This window comes from Natator depressus, chromosome 8 (assembly GCF_965152275.1).
Source record: "Natator depressus isolate rNatDep1 chromosome 8, rNatDep2.hap1, whole genome shotgun sequence".
In the NCBI taxonomy this organism is placed as follows: Eukaryota; Metazoa; Chordata; order Testudines; family Cheloniidae; genus Natator; species Natator depressus.
Genome location: NC_134241.1, coordinates 28,397,120 through 28,422,862, shown reverse-complemented (window position 1 = coordinate 28,422,862; position 25,743 = coordinate 28,397,120). Strand labels below are relative to the sequence as shown.

At 38.9% G+C, this 25,743-nt stretch overlaps 1 protein-coding gene across 13 annotated transcripts in view; it reads right to left on the bottom strand.

The window, feature by feature from the left end:
• The window catches only part of TENM2 (teneurin transmembrane protein 2), a 1,431,609-nt gene that overhangs the window by 332,386 nt on the left and 1,073,480 nt on the right, over window positions 1-25,743 (bottom strand). For 9 of the 13 annotated variants that reach the window (XM_074960653.1, XM_074960654.1, XM_074960652.1 and 6 more), the window contains one exon: window positions 7,345-7,554. The exons of the other annotated variants lie outside the window; for them this stretch is intronic. In XM_074960653.1, coding sequence (XP_074816754.1) covers window positions 7,345-7,554 — 210 coding nt within the window. The remainder of the gene's footprint in view (window positions 1-7,344; window positions 7,555-25,743) is intronic. 13 annotated transcript variants of the gene reach the window in all.

Sequence of the window (25,743 nt, the reverse complement as noted above, 5' to 3'; positions counted from 1 at the left end):
ATTTATGTTAACATACTTAATAACAACTGCACATTTCAACTCCCTGTTGTTGTCCCCCCAGACACAATGGCACCTGTGAAAAAGCAAAGTTCTTTCTTCTAGGCTATGTCCAGAATGCTTTGTGAATGTATACTCTTACATTGGGCCAAATGCTTTATATTAGTTCATCCGTATCAAAAGATACATAAACACTGAAAAATTGGGCCAAATTCTGCTTTCATTTAGATTCCTGTAAACCACTGGAAAACAGCTCAGAGCAAATGAAGAACAGAATTCAGTCTCAGGGCTTGGTAAAATTTCTAGTTTCCCCTATTCTCAAATTCAAAATACTTTATGCAGACAAAAAGAAATTAACATTGCATTTGCTTTCATATAATCTATAGGATTCAGAGGCTTCAAAATGAAAGTATAGTCCTGGATCTTAAATAAGGCTCTAATTAACTATCCATTGAAACAAAATGTATCATGCAAGAGGGTACTCATTTCAGAAAAAAATAAATTGTATCCAGGGGTATGTTAGTTATACTGAAAACAGAAAACACAAACTTCTCTTGTTTCCGGGGTTGATGTTCAAATAGCAGTAAATCTTAATTTGACAAGAAAAAATGAGTGTCGGTGACTTAAAATCTATCCTGTTTATCTATGAAATATACAGCCTATGAACAGATAACCACTACTGTCCATTTTTGACTACACACATCAAAATAATATTTTCATTAGATAAGGGTCATTTCTAAACATAATCACAAAAAAGCACATCCTGTGTCTATACAACAAAAGAAAATGAGCCTGTTTTCCATGTTAACTGTAAGAAACCATTCTAGATAGTGTAGTGACAAAACTGACCTCTTATGGAAATATTCTGCCCTCTGGTATCTTTACATGTATAAAATGCTACACATTTTTGGTCTCATTTTCCGCTATATTTGTGAGTTTTTCAAAAATATTACCAACACGTGCATCATATTTCAACAGCCTCTTGTCCTCCTTAATATATAATTCTGCTGCATAGTATATTAAGAAACAAAAATAGAAAAACAAATGATGGGCGTTCAATTAAAAACAGCATAATCTCGGTTGCATATAAAATGGTTCTGCAACTGAAATCAGGTTCTAATGAGAGAAAAAAGGAATACATTTCCACATATTTTTAATTACATAGAATTTCCTCAAACACGATTTTTAATAATATATTCCATTAAGTTAACATCATATTTGAAGAAAGTGCATTTTCTGATTTCATTTTAAGCCTGATTTTGAGCAATTATAGTGTCATTGTTCCACAGTAGAAAGGTTGAATTCATTTACTGTGTGGTTATGCTAGTTATGATTGATGTCGCTTCTCCAAATGATAAACCAATCACCCCAATGATGTAATGTCATTTTAAGAGTGCTATAATCACATTTCTCTCAAACTAGAAGCTCTGATGAGTTCTAATAAAGATTTATTGTAGATTAAAGGCTTTCATAATATCAACAATGGATTGCTCATTTGATGGAAGATTAGATTAGGTAAATTTTTTTAAGCATATGCATTTTTCAAATATATCAAGAAAGGCTATCGTGAAGGGCACAGGTCAGTACATATGGATGACTATCAACTCACATCCAGGAAGACTCATCTTAACCCCATTTAGGAGTTATCCTATAATCATAGTGTTGAGGCAAATGTAAGTATACCATCAGCCAAACAGGAGCCCCTTATTAAGTAACGTGATCAACATGAGAATTCTTCAAATTTAATATGGTCTTTTCTATGTTTATTTAAGTGTTGGCATCACAGCTTTTAAAGATAAAATCTTTGTCATGCATTAATAACCAGAGATGGGCATGAATTTAGGCCCTAGATCCAAAATGCTCAGAACTTTCCAGGGGTTTAGAATCCAAACACAGATCCAGATCAAATTTTAATCTATCTCCCCTCTCTATAATGTGCTGAACTGAAACCTTGGATCCAAACAATTTAATTTGCATAGGCATTCAAAAATCAGATTATGATTCAGGTCTGATTTTTACGGCTCAGGATCATCTCTGTTTATGACATACGGTACTTTGAAAGTCTTGCAGGTAGAAAGCATCTTTGTTATTGTACCACTTAGCACTTAGCCCTGGTCTACACTAGGACTTTAGGTCGAATTTAGCAGCGTTAAATCGATGTAAACCTGCATCCGTCCACACGATGAAGCCCTTTTTTTCGACTTAAAGGGCTCTTAAAATCGATTTCCTTACTCCACCCCTGACAAGTGGATTAGCGCTTAAATCGGCCTTGCCGGGTCGAATTTGGGGTACTGTGGACACAATTCGACGGTATTGGCCTCCGGGAGCTATCCCAGAGTGCTCCATTGTGACCGCTCTGGACAGCACTCTCAACTCAGATGCACTGGCCAGGTAGACAGGAAAAGAACCGCAAACTTTTGAATCTCATTTCCTGTTTGGCCAGTGTGGCAAGCTGCAGGTGAGCATGCAGAGCTCATCAGCAGAGGTGACCATGCAGAGCTCATCAGCAGAGGGAACGGGGGCCTGACGATATGTACCCAGAACCACCCGCGACAATGTTTTAGCCCCATCAGGCATTGGGATCTCAACCCAGAATTCCAATCGGCAGCGGAGACTGCGGGAACTGTGGGATAGCTACCCATAGTGCAACACTCCGTAAGTCGAAGCTTGCCTCGGTACTGTGGAAGCACTCCGCCGACTTAATGCACTTAGAGCATTTTCTGTGGGGACACACACTCAAATATATAAAAAAATGATTTCTAAAAAACCGACTTCTATAAATTCGACCTAATTTCGTAGTGTAGACATACCATTAGACAAGGTGATGCTTAAGAACATGTGAGCGTTACCTATTTAAGATAAATATTAGTATCTTCAGTATTCACTTGTACACTATAGGAAATACCTTGAATACTTATTTCGTTATTTAAGGCATCTGGCAAGTTCTGAAGAGCCCCCACAGCAAAGTGCTGTTTAAAGAACCCTGCACACAGCTGTGGTCAGAATGAGGTAATAGGTAATCGCCTGTTTGTGGTACATTCAAAATTAGAAATGAAACATAATAAGCTCCCCTTTTGAGAAACCTGATACGTTATTAAAGGTGAAAATGGAACATGCTTGAAAATTGTTGTGGTGGGGCACAGAGCCAAAATGCTGAGCCATACCAGCCTTTAAAAAAGCAATTCAAAACATTTTTGAGTATACTATAAAGGTACGTAGTATCAGCCCACAGCCTGAGAGCAACATGAAACATGGCCAAGGCCACCCCAAGGTTCCAGGACATAAAAGACTTGCAATGATAAATCATCATTTAAAATGAAATATAAATAGTCATTAAACCTGCAGATGCTTTTTAGTACCACATTTCTTCATTCTCCAGTCAAACATTATGGATATGACATCTGGATTAAGTTTAGAAGTGTGAGTAACAAGAGTGATGTAGTGGTGGGAGTCTGCTATAGACCACCGGACCAGGGGGATGAGGTGGATGAGGCTTTCTTCCGGCAACTCGCAGAAGCTACTAGATCGCACGCCCTGGTTCTCATGGGTGACTTTAATTTTCCTGATATTTGCTGGGAGAGCAATACAGCGGTGCATAGACAATCCTGGAAGTTTTTGGAAAGCGTAGGGGACAATTTCCTGGTGCAAGTGCTAGACGAACCAACTGGGGGGAGCTTTTCTTGACCTGCTGCTCACAAACAGGGAAGAATTAGTGGGGGAAGCAAAAGTGGATGGGAATCTGGGAGGCAGTGACCATGAGTTGGTTGAGTTCAGGATCCTGACACAGGGAAGAAAGGTAAGCAGCAGGATACGGACCCTGGACTTCAGGAAAGCAGACTTCGACTCCCTCAGGGAGCGGATGGGTAGGATCCCCTGGGGGACTAACATGAAGGAGAAAGGAGTCCAGGAGAGCTGGCTGTATTTCAAGGAATCCCTGTTGAGGTTACAGGGACAAACCATCCCGATGAGTCGAAAGAATAGTAAATATGGCAGGCGACCAGCTTGGCTTAATGGTGAAATCCTAGCGGATCTTAAACATAAAAAAGAAGCTTACAAGAAATGGAAGGTTGGACATATGACCAGGGAAGAGTATAAAAATATTGCTCGGGCATGTAGGAATGAAATCAGGAGGGCCAAATCGCACCTGGAGCTGCAGCTAGCAAGAGATGTCAAGAGTAACAAGAAGGGTTTCTTCAGGTATGTTGGCAACAAGAAGAAAGCCAAGGAAAGTGTGGGCCCCTTACTGAATGAGGGAGGCAACCTAGTAACAGAGGATGTGGAAAAAGCTAATGTGCTCAATGCTTTTTTTGCCTCTGTCTTCACTAACAAGGACAGCTCCCAGACTGCTGCGCTGGGCATCGCAACATGGGGAGTAGATGGCCAGCCCTCTGTGGAGAAAGAGGTGGTTAGGGACTATTTAGAAAAGCTGGACGTGCACAAGTCCATGAGGCCGGACGAGTTGCATCCGAGAGTGCTAAAGGAATTGGCGGATGTGATTGCAGAGCCATTGGCCATTATCTTTGAAAACTCGTGGCGAACGGGGGAAGTCCCGGATGACTGGAAAAAGGCTAATGTAGTGCCAATCTTTAAAAAAGGGAAGAAGGAGGATCCTGGGAACTACAGGCCAGTCAGCCTCACCTCAGTCCCTGGAAAAATCATGGAGCAGGTCCTCAAGGAATCAATCCTGAAGCGCTTACACGAGAGGAAAGTGATCAGGAACAGTCAGCATGGATTCACCAAGGGAAGGTCATGCCTGACTAATCTAATCGCCTTCTATGATGAGATTACTGATTCTGTGGATGAAGGGAAAGCAGTGGATGTATTGTTTCTTGACTTTAGCAAAGCTTTTGACACGGTCTCCCACAGTATTCTTGTCAGCAAGTTAAGGAAGTATGGGCTGGATGAATGCACTATAAGGTGGGTAGAAAGTTGGCTAGATTGTCGGGCTCAACGGGTAGTGATCAATGGCTCCATGTCTAGTTGGCAGCCGGTGTCAAGTGGAGTGCCCCAGGGGTCGGTCCTGGGGCCGGTTTTGTTCAATATCTTCATAAATGATCTGGAGGATGGTGTGGATTGCACTCTCAGCAAATTTGCAGATGATACTAAACTGGGAGGAGTGGTAGATACGCTGGAGGGCAGGGATAGGATACAGAGGGACCTAGACAAATTGGAGGATTGGGCCAAAAGAAACCTGATGAGGTTCAATAAGGACAAGTGCAGGGTCCTGCACTTAGGACGGAAGAATCCAATGCACAGCTACAGACTAGGGACCGAATGGCTAGGCAGCAGTTCTGCGGAAAAGGACCTAGGGGTTACAGTGGACGAGAAGCTGGATATGAGTCAACAGTGTGCCCTTGTTGCCAAGAAGGCCAATGGCATTTTGGGATGTATAAGTAGGGGCATAGCGAGCAGATCGAGGGACGTGATCGTTCCCCTCTATTCGACATTGGTGAGGCCTCATCTGGAGTACTGTGTCCAGTTTTGGGCCCCACGCTACAAGAAGGATGTGGATAAATTGGAGAGAGTCCAGCGAAGGGCAACAAAAATGATTAGGGGTCTGGAACACATGACTTATGAGGAGAGGCTGAGGGAACTGGGATTGTTTAGTCTGCGGAAGAGAAGAATGAGGGGGGATTTGATAGCTGCTTTCAACTACCTGAGAGGTGGTTCCAGAGAGGATGGTTCTAGACTATTCTCAGTGGTAGAAGAGGACAGGACAAGGAGTAATGGTCTCAAGTTGCAGTGGGGGAGATTTAGGTTGGATATTAGGAAAAACTTTTTCACTAGGAGGGTGGTGAAACACTGGAATGCGTTACCTAGGGAGGTGGTAGAATCTCCTTCCTTGGAAGTTTTTAAGGTCAGGCTTGACAAAGCCTTGGCTGGGATGATTTGATTGGGGATTGGTCCTGCTTTGAGCAGGGGGTTGGACTAGATGACCTCCTGAGGTCCCTTCCAACCCTGATATTCTATGATTTGGGTTCCCATGTATGACTACATCCAGCAGATGACCCTGTTGGGTGCACCAATGTGTTGTAATCTGATTTAACGCTAGTATATCTTGGTCAGCAAACTTTATAATTAAAATTTACTGGGCACGTGCATAAATACCAAAAGATCCATGCCACACAGGATTCATAGTGTCACGCAGACCTATATCATTATAGAGAACAGAGGACCTGGGGAGAAATTGTGAGTGATCAGTAACTGCATCTTCTACTTTTTCTGTCACTTTTCTGTGTGTTCATTGGGGTTAAATGTCAAGGCTATAAGTTGTAAGTAAAACATTTTTATTAGCTAAGGGTTTTAAATGTACATTAACTACAACAGTAAGTGAATAACCTTCCAAAACAGAAGTTCAGAATAGCATCGTTAAGGAGAATTAGGGTCAAATGCGTTTTATAAAGAATATTTGAAACCTTTCCCATGCAAGAGACTAATGGTCAGACTCTGTCCTCTGAAAACTCCCACTTAAGTTTATAGGAATTACACACACACATATCTGAATATGGTCCATATCAACTGGATGCATTTCCTTGACAAAATAACCTAACGCAAAAAATAAGTTAAGACTTGTGCGCCTAACATTTCCAAAAGTGGCCTGTGATTTTGGGTCCCTTAGTCTGAGACATCTTGAGCCTCATTTTCAGAAAGCACTGAGCATTCACAGATTCCACTGACTACAGATGGAGTCACGGTGGCTCAGCATTTCTGAAAATGGCCCTTATTGGCCCAAGATGGGCACCCAGATATTGAGGCACCAAACAGAGGCAACACAAAATCAGATCCCACTTTTGAAAACTGTGGCCTAAAATGTTTTCCAGACATAAATTAGTTGTCTGAAAACATCAAGAGTTTAGTTATATGTAAGCTGACAAGCTAGGATTAGATATAATATTGAAACAAGAGCACAACACAATAACCATTGCAGGACACACTTTCTGGTAGACAGCGTCAGAATTTGCTTTACATATATAATTGATTTATAAAAATGCAAACCACTACCATTGTGTACAGTACCTTATACACATGTCCTTTCTACAAGAGACTGCTTCAAGGCTACCACCTAGTTGAGTGAGTCATTCTCTCAGCAACAGAGATGCACTAATAGTTTTTACATGCCTTAAATCACTCTTAATATAAAAGAAATACTCTACAGTGAAATAAAGGAAAACTAAATATGATACATAGTGTTTCCCAAAAAACCGTAAATGCAATAAATTACAAAACTGTTATTTTTTCTTCATTTTCATATTTAGGAGTCAACATTTTGTATGATACAGACATATACTTGCAAACATGACACAAAAAAGGTCATAACAACATTCCATATGCTTGAAATTTCCTTACCACTGCTGGAAGCCTGTTGTGGCCCAGAACATGCTCTTAGTAGATATGAATTAGGAGAGAATTCCTCATCAGGGTTGGTGTCCATGATTTGATGGGAGGTATTGCTGTCTAGCAATGGCATCTGGCAGCTAACTGGTGGAGGATTATGGGAACTGGGTAGCTGAGCAGATGGGAGAAGGCTAGACGAGGATGTAGGTGGAATGGGACGACCTGGGAAATAGGACACATGGATCAAAGGTCAGCAATGAGTGTAATGAAAAAATATTTTAAAAAAGTCACATTGAAACTGGTCATTAGTATATATGATTATAGTTGGGGCAGAATCAAAATACCTATTGACCACTGGTACCAACTCGCCCCTTTGTATCATATTCAAAATGATCAGCTATGTTGTGAAGTCATTCCAGGAATGTCTCCACAGCATCTGTAACTGATTAGATGAGCTGATGCTGGATGAATGAGATACAGCTAAACAAAGTGGGGGTGGGGGAGGGGAGGCCTGGTTAGCCTCATTTCTATCCCATAGAAATGTCCACAAATAAGAAAGCCAAAGGCCCAGATCTTGAGAGTGCTGAGCTCCTGCATATCCCAGTTAGATCAATTTCAGCATTTGATCCAAAGAGTTTTCATACAAAAACAACCCCTTGGTTGGTTACAATTTATTACAGAAAGAAAACCCCATAGAAAGCATATTCCCAGGATTAACATGCAGGTCAGGAACCCGCTCTTAAATCAAAGTAATGCTCTCCCTCAGGTTGCTTTCACAATGGGATTATGCACATGCTTAAAATTAAGCATATGTCTACCCGTCAATTTAGCGGAGTATTTATATTTCTCCTGGTCTTTATATCCAATCACTTGGGCCCAATCCAGCAAAGCTGTTAGGGTTTGATCCAGAAACCAATTAAAGTTAAAGAGAGTCTTTCCATTGATGTTAACAGGCCAATGAGATTACTCACATGTTTAAAAGTTAAGTATGTGCTTAAGTGCTTTGCAAGACTTGGGCCTTAGTGGCCAAAATGGATACATGAAGATCATCACTGGTTACACCTTATTTCTTTTCCATTTTGCAAAATCATGTAACTTCCTGTTCAGCCATTTAGAATGATCAGAACCACTTTCCACCAGCAGAAAACAGGAAAGCAATACAAAATTAAACCATTCTTCTGCCATCCTTTCTAGCTGCATGTTTACTGGGACCGGACCCGCACTACAGGAGGAAAAAAATACAGTTCCTAGGGCACCCCTGAAGAGAGAAGAGGTGAATGATAATCCTTCCATATTGAGGCAGCTAGACCCTGGCATGGCCTGGGGTATATAATCCCAGTCTCAGCCAGACAATTATTCCTTATCCCTGTAATATTTCTAGGAGTAACATTTTCTGAGGCCCTACTATGGGCGATGTAACTGCAGCATAATCAAAATGCCAATGGAATTTAAGCATGAGATATTGGAACAATACCTTTTGGAATATTTTTCTTTGTTTACATTTTTTGATGTGTGTACTCTGTGAAGCCCCCAATTTGACAGGTAATTAGGATGTCTAGTTACTTTGGATATTCCATCTACAACAATATTTCCTGTATAGTAAATTTTACTGAATTTGCTAAGCAATTTCCATGTTTTATTAGGTTACTCACATATTTTTCCTGCAACTAGGAAACATGCCAGCTGGTAAGCATTGGAAGCAAACACAAATTACGGGCCTGATATCTACTTAAGTCAATGGAAATTTAGCCACTGACTTCACTGGGAGCACGACTGTATATAATATGTCTAAAACACAGTGATTACACTTATACTTTCTTGCTTTTGTCTGTTCTGCAAGATCCTGGACATGATTTATTAGAAGTACAGATTTCTTGCAAAATCCTGTAACAGAGGAAAACATACAGTTGTGGCAATCATATGAAGCCATGAATTGTCCTCGCAACAGGATTTCACCAAAGGTAGAAATGGATGCAAATCTGAAATATGGACATAGCACGAGCCATTGGTGACCACAGTGGGCATCAGCACAAGTAAAAAAGCACATGCAGAATTTTGTCACTAATAATGACAACTGCCTCCAATGGCCCAAATATGGGAGCTCATTGGAGTCATGGGGCAAGAGATGTATGAGTGTAGCACAGAATATATCCATCCTGAACCTCCCTCTTAGAATGTTTTTGCTACCGGTGCCCATCAATACTACTGAAGACATGGGACAGTGATAAGTATAATCAATGTGAATTACCTCATTCCCTTCAATGAAATTATACTATTGTGAGAAATGGGCCATAACTAGGAGTTATGAGACAGTGGAGTATTATAAGGGAATCCTTAACACATAACCCAGACTCCATTGTGTGAATGAAGAGACTGAGCCATTTCTGCATCTCTGCCCAGGAATACTGTAGATATGTATAATGGGCAAATCAAATTTGCAGGAGCGATAAGGCTGAATGTGGGTTTGGTCAACCGCAATTCCACACCCTCTCAGTCCCACTTCTTCCTAGTCCCATCTTCCAGGTACAGAATCTCCCTCCCCACCCACCATGCACTCTTTTCTTCAACTCTTGAGTCCTGATCGTTCCCCCAAAGTGAGGCAGCTAAGCCCACCCCAACATACAGCTGGCTGAAATCAGGTGCATAGGGCCTCACTCCCTGCCTTTGAGTCACTGCACCATCCACTTCTCTGACAACAGGACTCATATGCCCAAGATCTTGCCTTAGTCTAATCCTCCAAACACTGACAGATGGGTGACAGAATATTCTTTTCATTGTCCATAATGACTATGTCTGTTTGAGGGAAGGGGGAGGGGGGCAGTACAAGACGACCTGCATGCCTGATTTTGGAAGGAATAAAAATGGTTTGTGTTTGGTGAGTTAGAGAAATTGTTCAAGAACAGTTTATCCATGTGGAAATGCGACCTCTGCGATGCTGCCGAGGTCATTGAGGCATAGGAAGATATGCTGCATATGTGCTAGCAACAAACATTAAAGACACAAGAAGACTATGTTAGATGGTGCACCCTCATTTTCAACATTTCTAAAAATACAGCAATGAAGAAAATGTACAATTTGAGCATTTGGTTTTGGTGTTTTTGCATCATGAAGCCCCAGCTTTCTTTATTGTACAGTAATACCTACGGAAGCTCCCCAGTGGTACACACCAAATTGCAGAAGGAACTTTATGCATATGACATGATTGTGCAGCTTCAAACTGCTTTTCTGCTTAAATTACGTAAGTGTGCAGATATCAACCTTACATTACATAAGTTATGAAATAATATAAATTATTATTTATATTATAATAGTGCCCCAGGACCCAACTGAGACTGGAGCACCACTGAGCTATGCACTGTACAAATATAAAAGGTGAAAATGTTGCTGCCCCAAAGAGTTTACAGTCTAAATGGGCAAGACAGACCCTAAAAGGTGGAAGGAGAAAAGAGTGAATACAAAACAATGCACTGCATGTCAACAAAAAGAGTATCAGAAAGAAATATAAATTCAGTGTACAAAGAGAGAGTTATGGCGATTATTAACAGCTGGCTCCAACCAATCCCCACTGATCTGGAAACATGAATTGTAACAATATTTAGAACTTTTGCTCTTTTTTTTTTTTCCATTCATAACACCTTACACACATTTGATAATTAATTAATCTTCACAAGAGTCCCGGGAGATACACAGGTAAATATTACCTTTTTTTTTTTAATAGATGGGGAAACTGAGATAAAGAAAAATTAAGTGACATGCTCATGAGCAAATACTGAGTCAATGTCTAAAGTAGAATTAGCACTTGGGAGTTCTTTATGCCCAGCTCCACTAGACACTATACTTCTCTCTAAAAAGAGCTCTGGAATTCGCAGAAGATGAGCTAAAAGCAATGCGACATTGCTCTAACAGGCCGTTTATGTTTCTATATGCATTTTTGTGTTTCTTTCATAAAAATAACGCACACACAAAACTGTTATGTGATTTGCTTTCACCTTTAGCATGTAGTATGGGCATAAACACACACAAGTTAATGTGAAAAGAACTAGACTTTATAGCAGTGACCAGTCACCACCTTGCTAGCCCTAGACCTTTTCACTAACCTAATCCAGGAAATACCTGTAATACCGATAACAAGATTCAACTTTTATTATCATCATCAAATTTGTACAGAATTAATATAGCATATATCCGAAACTTTCAAGGAAAATGAGTGAGCAGAACTGGCTTCTAATTATTTCTCTGCAACATTCCGTTGGGAACAAGCAGCTGGTTTGAGATTTGACACACCTCAGACAGGAATGTGACACTGTATATAGTGTGTACAACGAATTCTCACACATACTGGGTCTATTTCAACACTACATGTGAGATGAAAGGAAGAGAGAAGACTTTTCATATTTTTAAAATCTGCATATGCTGTACCATATGGGAATAGAGTCTTGTATTATACCAAAGGTTATTTTATAGGAGTGTGAGGGGTGTGTTTGTGTTTATGTTTTTGGTCAAGACAAACTCATGCCAACAAAACATATTTACTCAATAGTGGTAATGCCTCAAATTTATGTGGGTCAGCTCAACTGAATGCCAATCAAATCTTTACATTACAACACGCCATCATGTATTTTGCATATGAAACATATGTTACAGAAAAATATTTAATATTTTAGAGAGCTTTTAACAAATATATTGGTACTTTTAAAAAAATCCCTTCTCCTAGAAAGTCAGACATTAGAAGGAGAAACAAAAAATATAATTAATCTAGTTCTTATTTGTAGCTCAGAAAAAGTGGGTGATGCCAAATTTTTTGACATAAAGTTCCATATTGATGAGAAGGATATTTATTTTATTTGGGGGCAGGTTGTTTAATTTAAAAAAGGCAGCGATATGAAGCAGCACAGGGATGGAAAATTAGAGTACGTATCAGGGGAAATAGATTAGTGGGCAGAATATAAGTGAGGCAGTCAAAGGCCATGATAACAATTTACTTGTTAGAACATTGTCTTAAAATAGAAGTAATGGGCCCATTCATCTGTACTGTATCCCAGTAAATTGGCCAAATATATTCATATTTTTGTACCATGTAAAAATATTATATTTCCTACAGAGACAGAGATTGAACCCTGGGTCTTTTTAGAGACCTGTTTATTCAACACACAGAAGAGAGACACAGAGTTAGTGAGAGTACAGTGCTCTAAAGATGGCCAAGTGATCAATTCGGCTCTCTCTGATGTCAATTGTAGTTTTGCTATTAACTTCAACAGGAGGCTGCTCATGCCCCCAAATTTTTTCATCCCACGATGAATCATAAATTATGAATTTGTATAAAACATCTTTTTAGAAAGACTATCACCTTTTATAATTTAATAATGATAAACAGAGTATGAAGCTTATTTTATTTGTAACTTTGCATTCTTGGGCTTTTCCCATTTGAAGAATCTCATTTATGGGGTTAACAAATGAGCTGTCTCCCCAGGTTTTTGCTGCACCAGTACATGTATGTCCAACATATTACACAAAGACTTCTTGTAGTTAAACAGCATATCTTCTCTGAAAAATTACACTTAGAAAGACATCAAGAAATTAGCCTACCATAGCTTAGGGCATTTATAAACAAAATGAGATTTCCAGTAGTTTTATAAAACTGGTAATCTTCATAATCGAGAGGTTGTGACATACCTAATTTGTTCTTATCTAAAATGTGATCTTTCCATATACAGGATAAACATGGATGGTCCACATCATTTACATATTGTATCATACACAAATACAACCAAATGCACGTCTTTTACTGAATCCAGCGATCTTTGTTGTATGGTCTGTTTCTGAGGACCAGGACACAAATATACATGATATTCTTTTCCTATATGTAGGTCAAAATGAAACTGCACAGACTTTACTGCACAGGATGGACAATAGGATGGGAAATTTTCACATCAGTATTTCTTAAATGATCAATTCGATAACACCTCATGGGAAACCAAAGGATAAATGCAGACAGCCAGGGAACTGGAAAGGTACCCAATGGGAGAGTAGAATATTTTCAGAGGGGAAAGAAGATGAGATATTTCCATTATAATTGACACCATAATAATAAGGACAGCTGAATATAGTGGCAAACATTCAAATGTTGACATTCAGTCATTGAATATAACATGCATTTCTGTGGAAATACAGATACTCCCTATACTTTGTACCCACATGTGGTGCTACTGTAATAGAAATTACTTTCAAACAGCAAATGCCAATGTCTTACTGGCAACTACCACATTTATCAAGTAGTAGTATGGAAGGAGGCCTCTGGACATCAAGTAGTAGTATGGAGGGTATCTGTGGTGGACAATTTTGGCCTACAACTAGAGGTGATTTAAATAACAAAGGAAGCTTACCCTACCCTTTCCTGAGCAAATACACATAGAATTGACACAATAAATAGGAAGCTACGTGAAAATATTGGCAAAGTCCCCATTTCCGTGAATCGTATGTTTTTCTTCTTCTTCTATGAGCACGGTTAGGGGACATGCACTGCATTCTGGCTCCAATTCAAAGCCAGCCTAATTGAAGCACCTACACTGTCAGCAATGTTAATGTCACTTTAAAAAGTGTGAAATGTTGCTAAATGTGTCAGGAAACAATTAGATAACATAAGATGCATGTTTTTGCAGTGCACAGCAATATATATTATGCAGGCAGCAGATAAATGTGAAAATTTCCTGAGGTACAGCACATTCAGCAGACTCTCCGCCATTCTTTAACTGAGTAGCTGTTTTGCATGAATAAGCTGTGTTTCAAATACTTGTGAAAAGCAGGATTTTTCTATGATTGGCGACTTTCAAGCGGGGCACTCTTAAGAAAAGTCCAATTCAATAAATTAAATATGTACTGTCAAAATTGGCACTAGGAACATAAGTTTTCTGAGCCATGGTGATGAAATTAGAATGGTTACCAGAAAATAAAAAGTCTTCTTTCTGGTTTAGTAACACCAGCCTCCATTTTTATAACTGAAACAGCATTTGCTCTTTATATACACTCAAAAGAGGCCAGCCTGGAGAACCAGGAAATAAGGGCTCTCACATGGGAGTGTCTGGGTTTGAATCCTCACATTCTCGTTTGCTCCTGAAGCTGACTAATATGTCCTTTCAGTTCCCAGGAGAAAGGTGAGACATTGCTCAATAGTAAGCCTGTTGGTTTGTCAGCAGCAGCAATAATTTACCTCTAAAGAGAACTTGATTAAGCCCTCTTTGACACATACTTCACAACCTGCCAAGACTAGAGAAGGGTCTAAAATGAGGTATACAAGAAAAGTAGGGAAGAAAATTTTAAATGATTATGAGAGATCAATTTCTTTAGCATCAGTGACACTTCCTATCATTTAAATTTCATAATACAGCTTTTAATGATGCGAACAAGTCTGAAAATAAGAGAGAGAAGACAGGAGTGAATCAGGATTTAAAACAAGGGGTAGCTCAGAGGTATGACAGAGGAAAGTTACTTTAAATGTTTCTAAATCTCCAATCTCTTAAAGTAGCACACTGGCAAAAACAGTCAAACTAAGAGAAATATTTTTAGTGTGACCACTGTGCACGTGAAAGAAGAAATACGGTCTTCATAAGAGGAGACAGTCTGATGTGGAATCCAGTCCTATCCAAACTCCAGATTTATCGATGTCCCTAGGGCCTAGGGGTTTAGATGCCTAAACAGACACATAACCACTTAAATCCACCACATAGACGCCACTGACATTTTCAGATCTTCAGCTCAGGCACTGCCTAACCCCTCCTAGGTGCCTAAGACCTCTAAATTTCTGGGGATCAGCATTTTCAAAGCAGCCTAAGCACTGCTGTCACACCCCACAGCTAATGAGCTGCTCAAGATGAAGCTAGGCAGGGGAATTCCTATCCTGCCAGCAAGGCCCAATTCTGGAGGGATGACCTGAGCACACCTAAGACCTGAAACTCAGCAGACCTGCAACAGGAAGGCCAGATCCAGGCTATCAATAGGTGGATGGGCAGCACAGCATCTGCACAAACACAACTAGGAGCACAGGTGAATGTAGCATGGGTGTCAGAGAGGTTTTGAGCATAAGCAAGGAGGAGAGAGAAAAAGACAGTTTTGGATACTATGGCATAGACTACTTAAGCAGCTGATCTGGCTTAGGTTCCTAACACCAGGAGAGGGCTCACAGCTGAGGATTCTGAGTGGAGAGAGGCACTTACCTCTGGCACGACAGCCAGGTGCACTGGGTCAGCCACTTAAACGCGTAAGCACATCTCTCCTTTCCTTGCACCTCTCCTCTGCATTTCACTCTGGGCTAACTTAGGTGGTTCCTCAGTCAGATGGTTGCTTTCTGAAAATCCCTTTCTTAGGCTTAACTGTCCCCAGGCACTCTTCTATAAGGCACCTAGGCAGCATGGCGCCACCTGAGGACTGAAAATTTCACTAGGCAACAGGTTGCCTAAGGGTGAGACATTGCTCCACTCAGCTGAGCAATGACTGAATCCTTTAAAAATGTGGGTCTTAAATTCCTAAAGGCTCATCAAGGCGCGGTGAAACAGCGGTTGGGTCACAGTGTCACACTAGGAAGTCATAGAAGGTGATTGAGTGAAGTGAAGCAAAAACCTAATACTTAAATCAGTGGCCAAAAATAAAGAATCAGAGAAAACAGAAAATATTCAAAATGACTTACAACAGCAATGAACCAGCAGAAATAAGTCATTACTATGGCTTTAATAGCCCTCACTGTTAAAGAACCAACCACTGAACTCTAAAATAAACTGACCTGATTTACAAAACAAAGGAAACAACATGCCTTGGGGATTAGCCTTTTCATTGCTTATGTCATGCAAAATAAGCACCAGTCATTGCTATGGTGTGAATGGAGTCAAGATAACGCAAAAACATGAAGTCATGTACAAGTACAATACAATACAGGCTAGACTGGTCCAGTCAGGCAAATTGTGTCTTGTGTATATATATAAAAAAAAAAATTAGTGTGTCTTGTGAGTAACCATCCTTTGCTTTTTTAAACTGGAATTACACAAACACATCATTTATGCAAGGCCCAGTTCAGTCAGTCTCAGTCACACAGAGTAGTGCTTATGCTTCCAGTGGTCCCAATGAAATCGATGGGATTACTTGTGTAATAAGAAAATTCTCAAAATGAATAAGGTAGCAAAGTATCATCCACAGTTTGTACCTCTGCTCCTGGAAATGTTCATCTTTCTCCAAGGTGATTTAGAATGACATGATATGATTTAATGTAACAAACTGTTTTTGCTAGGTTCTGAAATTTGCCCATTATCAGCATAATACATATATAATTCTTTAGTCAAACAGGGTCCTAGACAATTATCGTAACGGTGTAGGTCTGACATTTGCCCAATTTATAAACTGAACTGCACATGGTGGTGTTAAGGATGAGGATTTTTGTAGAGGTCTTAATAAAAGTAGATAATTTCTCATTTGCAATTCTGCTGGAGTCATGCTACTTCCTCTTAAGGCTGAAGATTAATTTAATATCTAAGTTTGCAGGACCTCAGGCCTGAAACTAAAAAAGGAATCTGTAATTTCAAATTTCAAGGAACAGGTAAAAGAGAAGTTAAGATAATATTCACGAAAATAACAAAAGAAGTTTAACTGGGTTTGCATTGCTCATTATTCTAAGCAGACTTTGCCTGCAGTGAAGGAGAAACTGCGTACAAAGTTCTCTCCAAATGAATCATTAAATTATCTAACAACTACCAAACAAAAGTCATTTATTTTTAAAGACCAAAGAAAAACTAAGTAAAAAAGACAGAGAGAATTAGAAATTAAATAGTAAAATATTTCCATATTGAGCATGTTTTCTTTTCAAAAATCAGAAACAGTCACAATATTCAATGGAATATATATAGATATATATTTAGCACCTTCGATCTTTGACAGAGGGAGAGTAAAAAAGTGCACACAGGTGGCTCAGTGGCTTCGATCCAGCCTGAGTCCTGAGTTCGAGTCCTTCTTCTACTCCTTTCACATTCTATGACCTTGAGCAATCTGAATTAACCTCTATAAAATAGGCATAGAAATACTTACTTGTGAAGATAACATGTTTGTGAAGTGCTATGAATATGAAAACTACCTTATCAGTGCAGAGTACTATTATTACTAAAATTTGCGTGGAAAAGTATCTACTATCTGGAGGGTGATCACTCACTGATAACTTTTTTCAAAATGCACAGGAAAGTCAGCTATCACAATCCACATGTGTGCTAAAGAGAGATGATTAATTTTAATAACCAGCATTAAACTCTCCATTTCCTACATAATCTACATACGGCCTATGTAAAACTTGCGCAGAATTTGGACACTAAAGAGAACCAGAGATTCATACTGAAAACAGATCCAAAAGAGATCAGCATGTGAGGAAATTATCTGATGCTGTCAAAAGCTAAAGTCACTAAATTCTTGTCTTGTTAAATCATCTGATAGCCCTTTCTTTTTTAGTTAAATGAGGATAAATAATAAAAACAATTTACAACTAAAAGATGTTAGGGTTTTGCAGCTGTTGAATGTCTTTTGGGGAGATTAGATTCCATAATGAGAAGATATAACCCTCATTTTATAAAAGCTGTTGCTGTCTTGGGAAAAACATCACTGAATAAGATTAGAAAACTCCTTTCCTTCATGAACCTATTACACTTGCAAGCTGATTACTTGGCATATGCTTAATGATATCTTCATAGCTGGAAAACAATAATTTGTTCCAGTGATTTTTTTCATCATTCACTAAAGTCAAATTTTGTGCTGTACGTTTACTGTACTTCTGATTTAGCCAATCATAAGAATAAGATGAAATGGACAAATCCACTGAAAGCTAGCGTTAACATGATCACCATAAAATAAGGCGTTAGCAAGCTATTCATATATCATTATAATTGAACTATATAAGGCATTGTCTTGGAGCTCCTTCTACCATTGCTGTGGATAAAAACAAAGTCCTAAATATCAGGACATAATTTGGGAGAAATTCACCCCCAGAGACTTGCTTGGGACCTCACCTGGACTGAATTTCAAACTTTAATTCAAACTGTAATTTAAAAGCTGGGAAGAAAGAAATGTAACTTCTCTGCTTGTGAACCTGTATCAGCTAATATGCTTTGAATGTTCATGCCAGAGAAATCTTCCAGTGAAGAGATTCAGACGTCAGATATGTAGTTACCATATATCTTGTAAATGTGCATGCAAGCGCACCAGTTGATCTTCACCCCATGTTAAAGCTGAGTTTAGACTACAACCGGAAACACAAAGCTGGTTTCCACTCTTAGAATCTCCCCTGATCCCCCAACCCTATTTTACACAATCCTCAGAAAGCTTTGACTTACATCAACATATTGCTCAAGCTGGGGAATGACGACCTCTATTGACTATGGTCTTAAACTGCTTTTGGTACCTGTGTTACAGAGAAACCCTTCTCCTGGGAGTAGAAGAACCATTAGTGATTCGTCTGCCCAAAGTCAGTGGTAGGTGGAGAAGATCACACCTTCTTGAATGAACATGAGAAAACTCAGAGCTGCAATTATTTATTTAGTAAACTCTGTAAAGTCACAGATAGAACTAATTTGAAGTTTTCAACTAATGCAGTACAGACTTGGTGTTAATTCTTTGTGCCCTTTTGATAAAGACAGTCACTTGTGGATAATTTTGATCACTGGATCCAGATAAATATGTTGATTTAGGTAATCAGGAAGACTGGCGTGTCTAAACAGATCAATTACTAGCTTTATAATCCAGAGATATAGTTCATGTTGTAGCACTATATAAAGCAAATAAATAGCATAACATATTGTCACAGAATATTCTGGCTGAGTGGACTTAAGTTATTAAATTCATCCCCTGTTAGTTACTTCTGCAGTTTGAGGATAGTATTCTCACTTGCTTCCTGTCCTAAATTTCTAGGGAGTGCTGCTGTGTACTTAATGTTAAACAACCATTGCAATATACCCTAAATATGGTTGTAATTTAGCGGTGGGAGAAATTATTATATAGACAGTTAGTTAAGAATACTTGGATTGTTTAAGATAAAGGATGCTACTGGATATTTATTTTATTAAGAAACTCACAAAGGAAAGACTGAAAACCCATTTTTCAGCTCACACCATTGTTTCATACTGCATGCTAAGAGCACCCACTTTGTAGTGGCTGCTACAATATTTAAACACCATTGAGCTAAACTTTCATTCTCTTTGTATTCCCGTATTAGTAGTTTAATCTGTTCTCTACATTTGTAAGGCCAAATCTTGCATTTCTTATATAGTCCATATTGACTTCAGTGGAATTTTGGGGTATGTAAGTAGATGGGTGTCTACCGGGATTTTTGAAAGTGCCAAGGTGCCTACCTCCCACTGAAATTAATCTGAAGTGCTTAAGTGCTTCTGAAAATCCTACTAGGAATCTATCTGAATCTTTAGGCACCTAAATACCTTTAAAAATCTGGCACTATGTCTGCTGAGAGACTTGCATACCCAATTCCTTCCCTGTGCTGTTTCTGGGACAGCACACCTATGCACTGCCCCACCATACACAGGGTTTGTGGCAACACCAGAATCTAGCCACAAATGACCAGTATAAATGAAAAATAAATAAAATTCTGACCAGTCCCCAACGTGGAATAATGGTGTGTACAATTTCATTCTTTTTAAAGCCACTGTTGAGTTGAGAGTCTGAGGATTAAAGATAAAACAAAACACCAAAAAAAGCATCCACTCTCCTTGGACATGCTATAAATTAACACTGGAATCTGCTGGATTAAAAAAAGGAAAATAAAAAGAAAATGAACAAACATTGACTCCTGAGCTGAGAATATTTATGTTAAATTTCACTTTACATCAAATTTTTATAGACCAAGTCAAACCCTTCTAAATGGAAGATTCCAATGTAAAGGCTGTCAGACCATTAACTATCTCAGCACTAGTGGGTGCCACTATAATTAATGGGGACATTGGGAAAGCAGTACAGGAAATTAAAAAGATAAAATGTCCTTTTAATGAAAAGAAATTGCAGAGATGAAAAGACTTCTTTATAGAAAAGGGAGTTTTACCCTGCAGTACTAAAAAAACCTGTAACCTTATTAAAAGGCATTTGCAAGTACAAAATGAGATGTGTTAAAAAGGTAAGAAATCTTTTCATTATAGTAATGATTAAATTTGCTAAGATGAAGTAGTATAAATCTGGATGTGACTATCCTACGAACATGATTTGGGGCCCTGTTATGCTCTTCTCACTCAGGCAAAACCCCCACTGAAGTCAAACTGGTCCTAAGGTTCAATCCATAATGACAGTAGAATAATGCACTGCATTTCAGGCTAAACCGTTTCTTTAAATGACTCCCTTCTCCCCAATCTTAAAGCCATTTACAAATACAGCTCAGAAAAGGTGCAGACAAAAAAAATTACCAAACGGAGGTTGAACTATGCTACACAGGAATCCAAACTTTGTTTATACAATTAGAAGAAACTCAAATGTATATCCCAATAAATGACAAGGTCCCAGCGGCAAATTAACAGGAACAATTTTCCCATCTCAGGAGCTGTCAAGACGGGCCCTGTTGGCCAATTTATCTTACTCTAACACATCTCTGGTGCTTGTCAATCAATATGTGAAACATTTGGTGCTGATTGCCATTTTTCTATCCACTTCCTTTTGCCTCTCGTACCAGGCAATTTACTGCAAGTCAATCAAGGTTGAAGCAGACCTTGTTTAAATAAAACACTCTTTTCACACCAACAATTTCAAAGACAGAATGAGCTGTATATTTTTACATTTATACTACTTTTTCAGTTTCTCCCAAAATGCCATGCTCAAGTTATAAGTCATAACTAAACCCACTCAGAGACTTCAGGAAGAAAACCAGTGAGTGAGAGTGGATTGAGTATAACTGTACACATTTTCACTGTCAAAAATTCAGTCAACAGAGATATCTAACAGAAAAAAGCATGCTTAAAAGTATGAGATTGTTTCTTATCCTTAAGTTGAAATATGGCAGAAGAAAACTGAGCATGCCCAATTGCCTGTACCTGATAACCCAAGTAAACTATTTCAAATATAAGTTTCCATTAGGATTCTATCCGGATGTGATACACAGCTTCAGGAGTGAGTTATATGCTCATATGTCAAACAAAAAAGTACAATGAAATCAGCCATTTAAGCTAAAAATATTTGGGAAAAAATTGATGTACCAACATCTCTCTCTCTGATCCCCAGCCAAAAAATAAAAACAAAATAGAAACCCCAGTCCCAATATCCCTCCCCAAAAAAACTTACGTCACCCTTCTACACATCTTACAGACCATCTACTCACATTGAGTTAGAAAAGGGTGCTGACACAATATAATTTCCCTTTGCAACACACAATAAAGAGTAGCATGTATTGAAGCAACACATGCTACATACTCCACCCAATAATTACCAAATATCTGTTTATCTATATATGTTAAACTCAATTTTTCTACACCTAAGTTTTCTACACGTGCAACCTGTGATGTGAAAGGAAAGTACATATATCTATATATATTCATGAAAATTATCAGACATAGATAAACACAATATGTTGGGGAAGAGTCAACACAGCTTTTGTAAAGGGAAATCATGACTCACCAATCTATTAGAATTTAGAATTAGAATTAAAGGGTAGGAATAAATAATCTGTTTTCACAATAGAATGGGGTAAACAGCAGGGTCCCCCCAGGATCTGTACTGGAACCTATGTTGTTCAACATGTTCATAAATGATCTAGAAAAGGGGGAGCAGGTGGGTGAGGTAATATCTTTTATTGGATCAACTTCTGTTGGTGAGAGAGACAAGCTTTTCAGCTTACACAGAGCTGTTCTTGAGGTCTGAAAAACTAACGCTAAGTCTACACTACAGCTTATGCTGACTGAAATAATAATAATTTAATACAATCATAAAACTGGATATGACAATTCCTAAAACCTATCTTAATCTTACATAAAGACAACAAATAATTCAGGTAATGATTATTTTCTTCCCTATTCTTCAAGAAGCTCCCCCTTTCTCCCACACAAAAGCATGAAGAATCAGCTGTGTTTGACACTTATGCAACAAGGGGAGAAAAGAACACTAAGATTATAAGACCTTTTCCATTCATTTGGTTGACATGTGAGACACCTGACTTTTACCCGCCAGCAAATTTTGGGAACATTCAAACTCAAAAAAGTTTTGTGGTGTGCCTCTACATGTATAACAGGCTGAACCAAAACATTCTCTCTTAATACCCTCAAACGTTTGGAAAGTTTAGATCCAGATCCTAAGTCTGCAGCTGTGGCCTCTCTCTGCTAAATATTGATACGATTAAACAGTGTTTTCTCTAATTAAAATACCAATACAACAAATCAAATAAGTGTCAGCTGTTTATAAACTAATTATTGTTTTCTCATTTATATTGCTAACAAATTTTTAATGACAAATACACCAATTTACTACTATGCACCCTTTTTAATTATAAATGCATGAGGTCGAATTTCACAGACGAAAATAATAAATCTCAGTGAAATTATTTGATAGTTGAATGAATAAACAATTGGCTCAGGGCAAAAACAAACAAACAAACAAACAAAAAACACCAGATGATTTTTTTGCTTTTTCCATGACTTCTCATTCAAGTTTCTACATAGATTGAACAGAGTGTTTTGGAGTTTATTAGGAATGCAGATGAGTACGGGAAGATGGAGAGGACAGATATACAGAGAGGAAACATACAGGGACTGATGCGTCAGCTGCCAGATGGATAAAAAGAATAGTTATTACCTTAATTCCCAAAAATGGAAATCACACAGTTGTCTTCTAAAAGAACATCACATATTTACCAGCCCTATAATAATCCAAAAGGTCCAGGATTTGTCTCTCTATATATCTATTTTTTTGTCAGATTGGTTAAAGCCTGTACCTTAACCAGGGCCGTCCCTAGCAATTCTGGAGCCCTATGCAGCCCCCCCTCTCCCCCCCCGCCACCAGAGAAGGGCCAGGAGGGGCTGGCCCCAGGCCTCCGTGGGGGCCGGGCGGGTTCTGGCTTGGGGGGCAGGGAGTAACCACCCCCCAGCACTCACCAACAGCACGGCTGAGGCCGGGTCGCTGCACTCCTGCTGGTGAGTGCAGGCCCAGCCCGGCTGCAGAGCTCAGAGGGGTGGGGGGTGGGACTGGTGCGGAGCAGAGCAGGGGCGGCGGCCTTGGGGAAGAGCCGGAGTAGGGGCTGGAGCAGCACGCAGCTGCGCAGGGCACCAGTAAATTTGGTGCCCCTAATTTCTTGGTGTCCTATACAGCTGCGTACTTTGCATATGCGTAAAGACGGCCCTGACCTTAATTTTAGCCTGAACCTATAATTTCAGCCACTGTTAAGAGAATTGCACTTTCCTGTTCTCTAAAGCCCCAGAGACTAATTGAGAAGATTACCTGAAGGCCCTCAGTCTAAATGCTAAAGTACTAGAAACTAGTTTAAAACAAGTTGCGTACAGAAGGGTGACAGAAATAGGAATGGCTAGAAATGTCTCAGTCACTGTGGTTTCTTTAAGTTTTAAATGGCAATCAGTATGTGATCATATAATGGGAAAAAAATAACGGTAATAAGACAGTGAGTTTCAGTCTGAAAGGATAAACGTGTCAGAAAAGATTGCTAACTGCTGCCATTTGTGTAATATATGCCTTGCTTACAGGCACAAAATTGCATTAAGCAGTAGCAACTTCACTGAATGAATTAGTTTAGAGCAGTAGCATGATCCCTTGCCTAACTTCTGAAAAGTTATGAAGAAGCATGAGCCTGCTTAAAAGCATTTATATAAACAGTACTGACATTTCCAATCCAGAAAAATGCCTTTTCCCCGACTAACATGTCTTGCCTATAGCTAATATTGTAAAGATCACTGCCATGACATTTTTCTAAAGATACTTAAATAGGGCTTTGAGTTCTCAGTTTGAAGACTATGGAGAATTTGATAGCATTCCCGATTCAGAAACCAGGACTGGATTTTCAAGCTGCTGTCACCTCACTACATCCCAGCCTTTAAATAAACACACTGATGAAGCCCTGATGTACATTTTTTACACTAAAAATTGGCCAAGGGAAAAGACCCTTTCACCTTTCTTAAATGTTTAGTATTTCAGAACCTGCAAACCCTTGTGCAATTCAGTAGTCCTTACATGCACCAGTAGTTTCATTGATTTTGAGGAAGTTTATCACACGAATAAATTGGGTTGGGTTGACTTGGGTTAATTGTTTTCTGCTTTTGGGGATTATGCTTTTCCTTTAATACAACTGTATTTTTAATTGATAGCAAATATGCCAAGAGTTTAGGACCAGTACATTTATGTGCAATATATAAGTAATTAAATAAATACATATGTGACTACTCATGTAGAGATGGGGATCCAGGATCAATCTTTTAGAGGCTACTATCTTAGTTGTTTGTAGCTGGTAAAACAAGGATTTCCTGAACAGATCAAAATAATAACTGTTGTAGAAATAATAATTGTGGTAAGACCATATCAGAGTACACAAAGATGATGCCTAATAAGAGAAACAGATATAAACTTTAGGGATGAAATCTTAATCCCACTGAAGTCAATGAGAGTTTTTCCGTTGGCTTCAATGGGGCCAGGATTTCACTTGAGGAATCTGAATTGATGCTTGTTGCTGGCTGCCCAGTTAGGAAGCTTGCCATGAGACCACATGAAATCAACTTCCTTGTACTCCCCAGCCTCTTTTATGTTTTCAGTATGCTGTTAAGAAATAAAGGAACACGTACATGAAATGTACATACTAAGCAAAACATTTCTCTGTTTGCAGTTAAGTGAAGGTCATCTGAAGCTTTAACAAAACAGGAAGTAGTGGAGGAAGGTTGTTAGTGGATGTGAGGTTTGTGGGCATTCAGGCCCCAGGCTTTTGCAATACCATATCAATCGGAAATTGGCCCCTTTGACCTGGATGATAATGTGGTATCATGTTGACAAGTATTCATGCATCAGAGGGAGAAGTGAAAAATGAAAAGAATGAGAAATAATAACTAATTTTAAAACAACTCTCTGGGAGCTTTCTGATCTAGTCTGTAGAAACCCCAAAGCATATTGTAAAAGGGTCTTTAATGCACAAATTATAATAATTACAAGTTATGATTTGCATTACTCTAGCACCTAAAAGATCTAATGCACCTAACAGACCAACCCCTATTGTGCTAGGTGCTGTAAAAACACAAAACAAGGATGGTCCCTGCCTCAGGGAGATTACAATCTAAGTTTGCGTCAAATTTCTTCGTTTAGGGTAACTGTATATGTTTTGGGGATAGAACTCCTTAAATGTACAGAGTTGGAAAGCTGATTCTCTGTAACTACATTGGAGATCATTTACCAAGAAGTAAAAGAAAACAAAGGAAA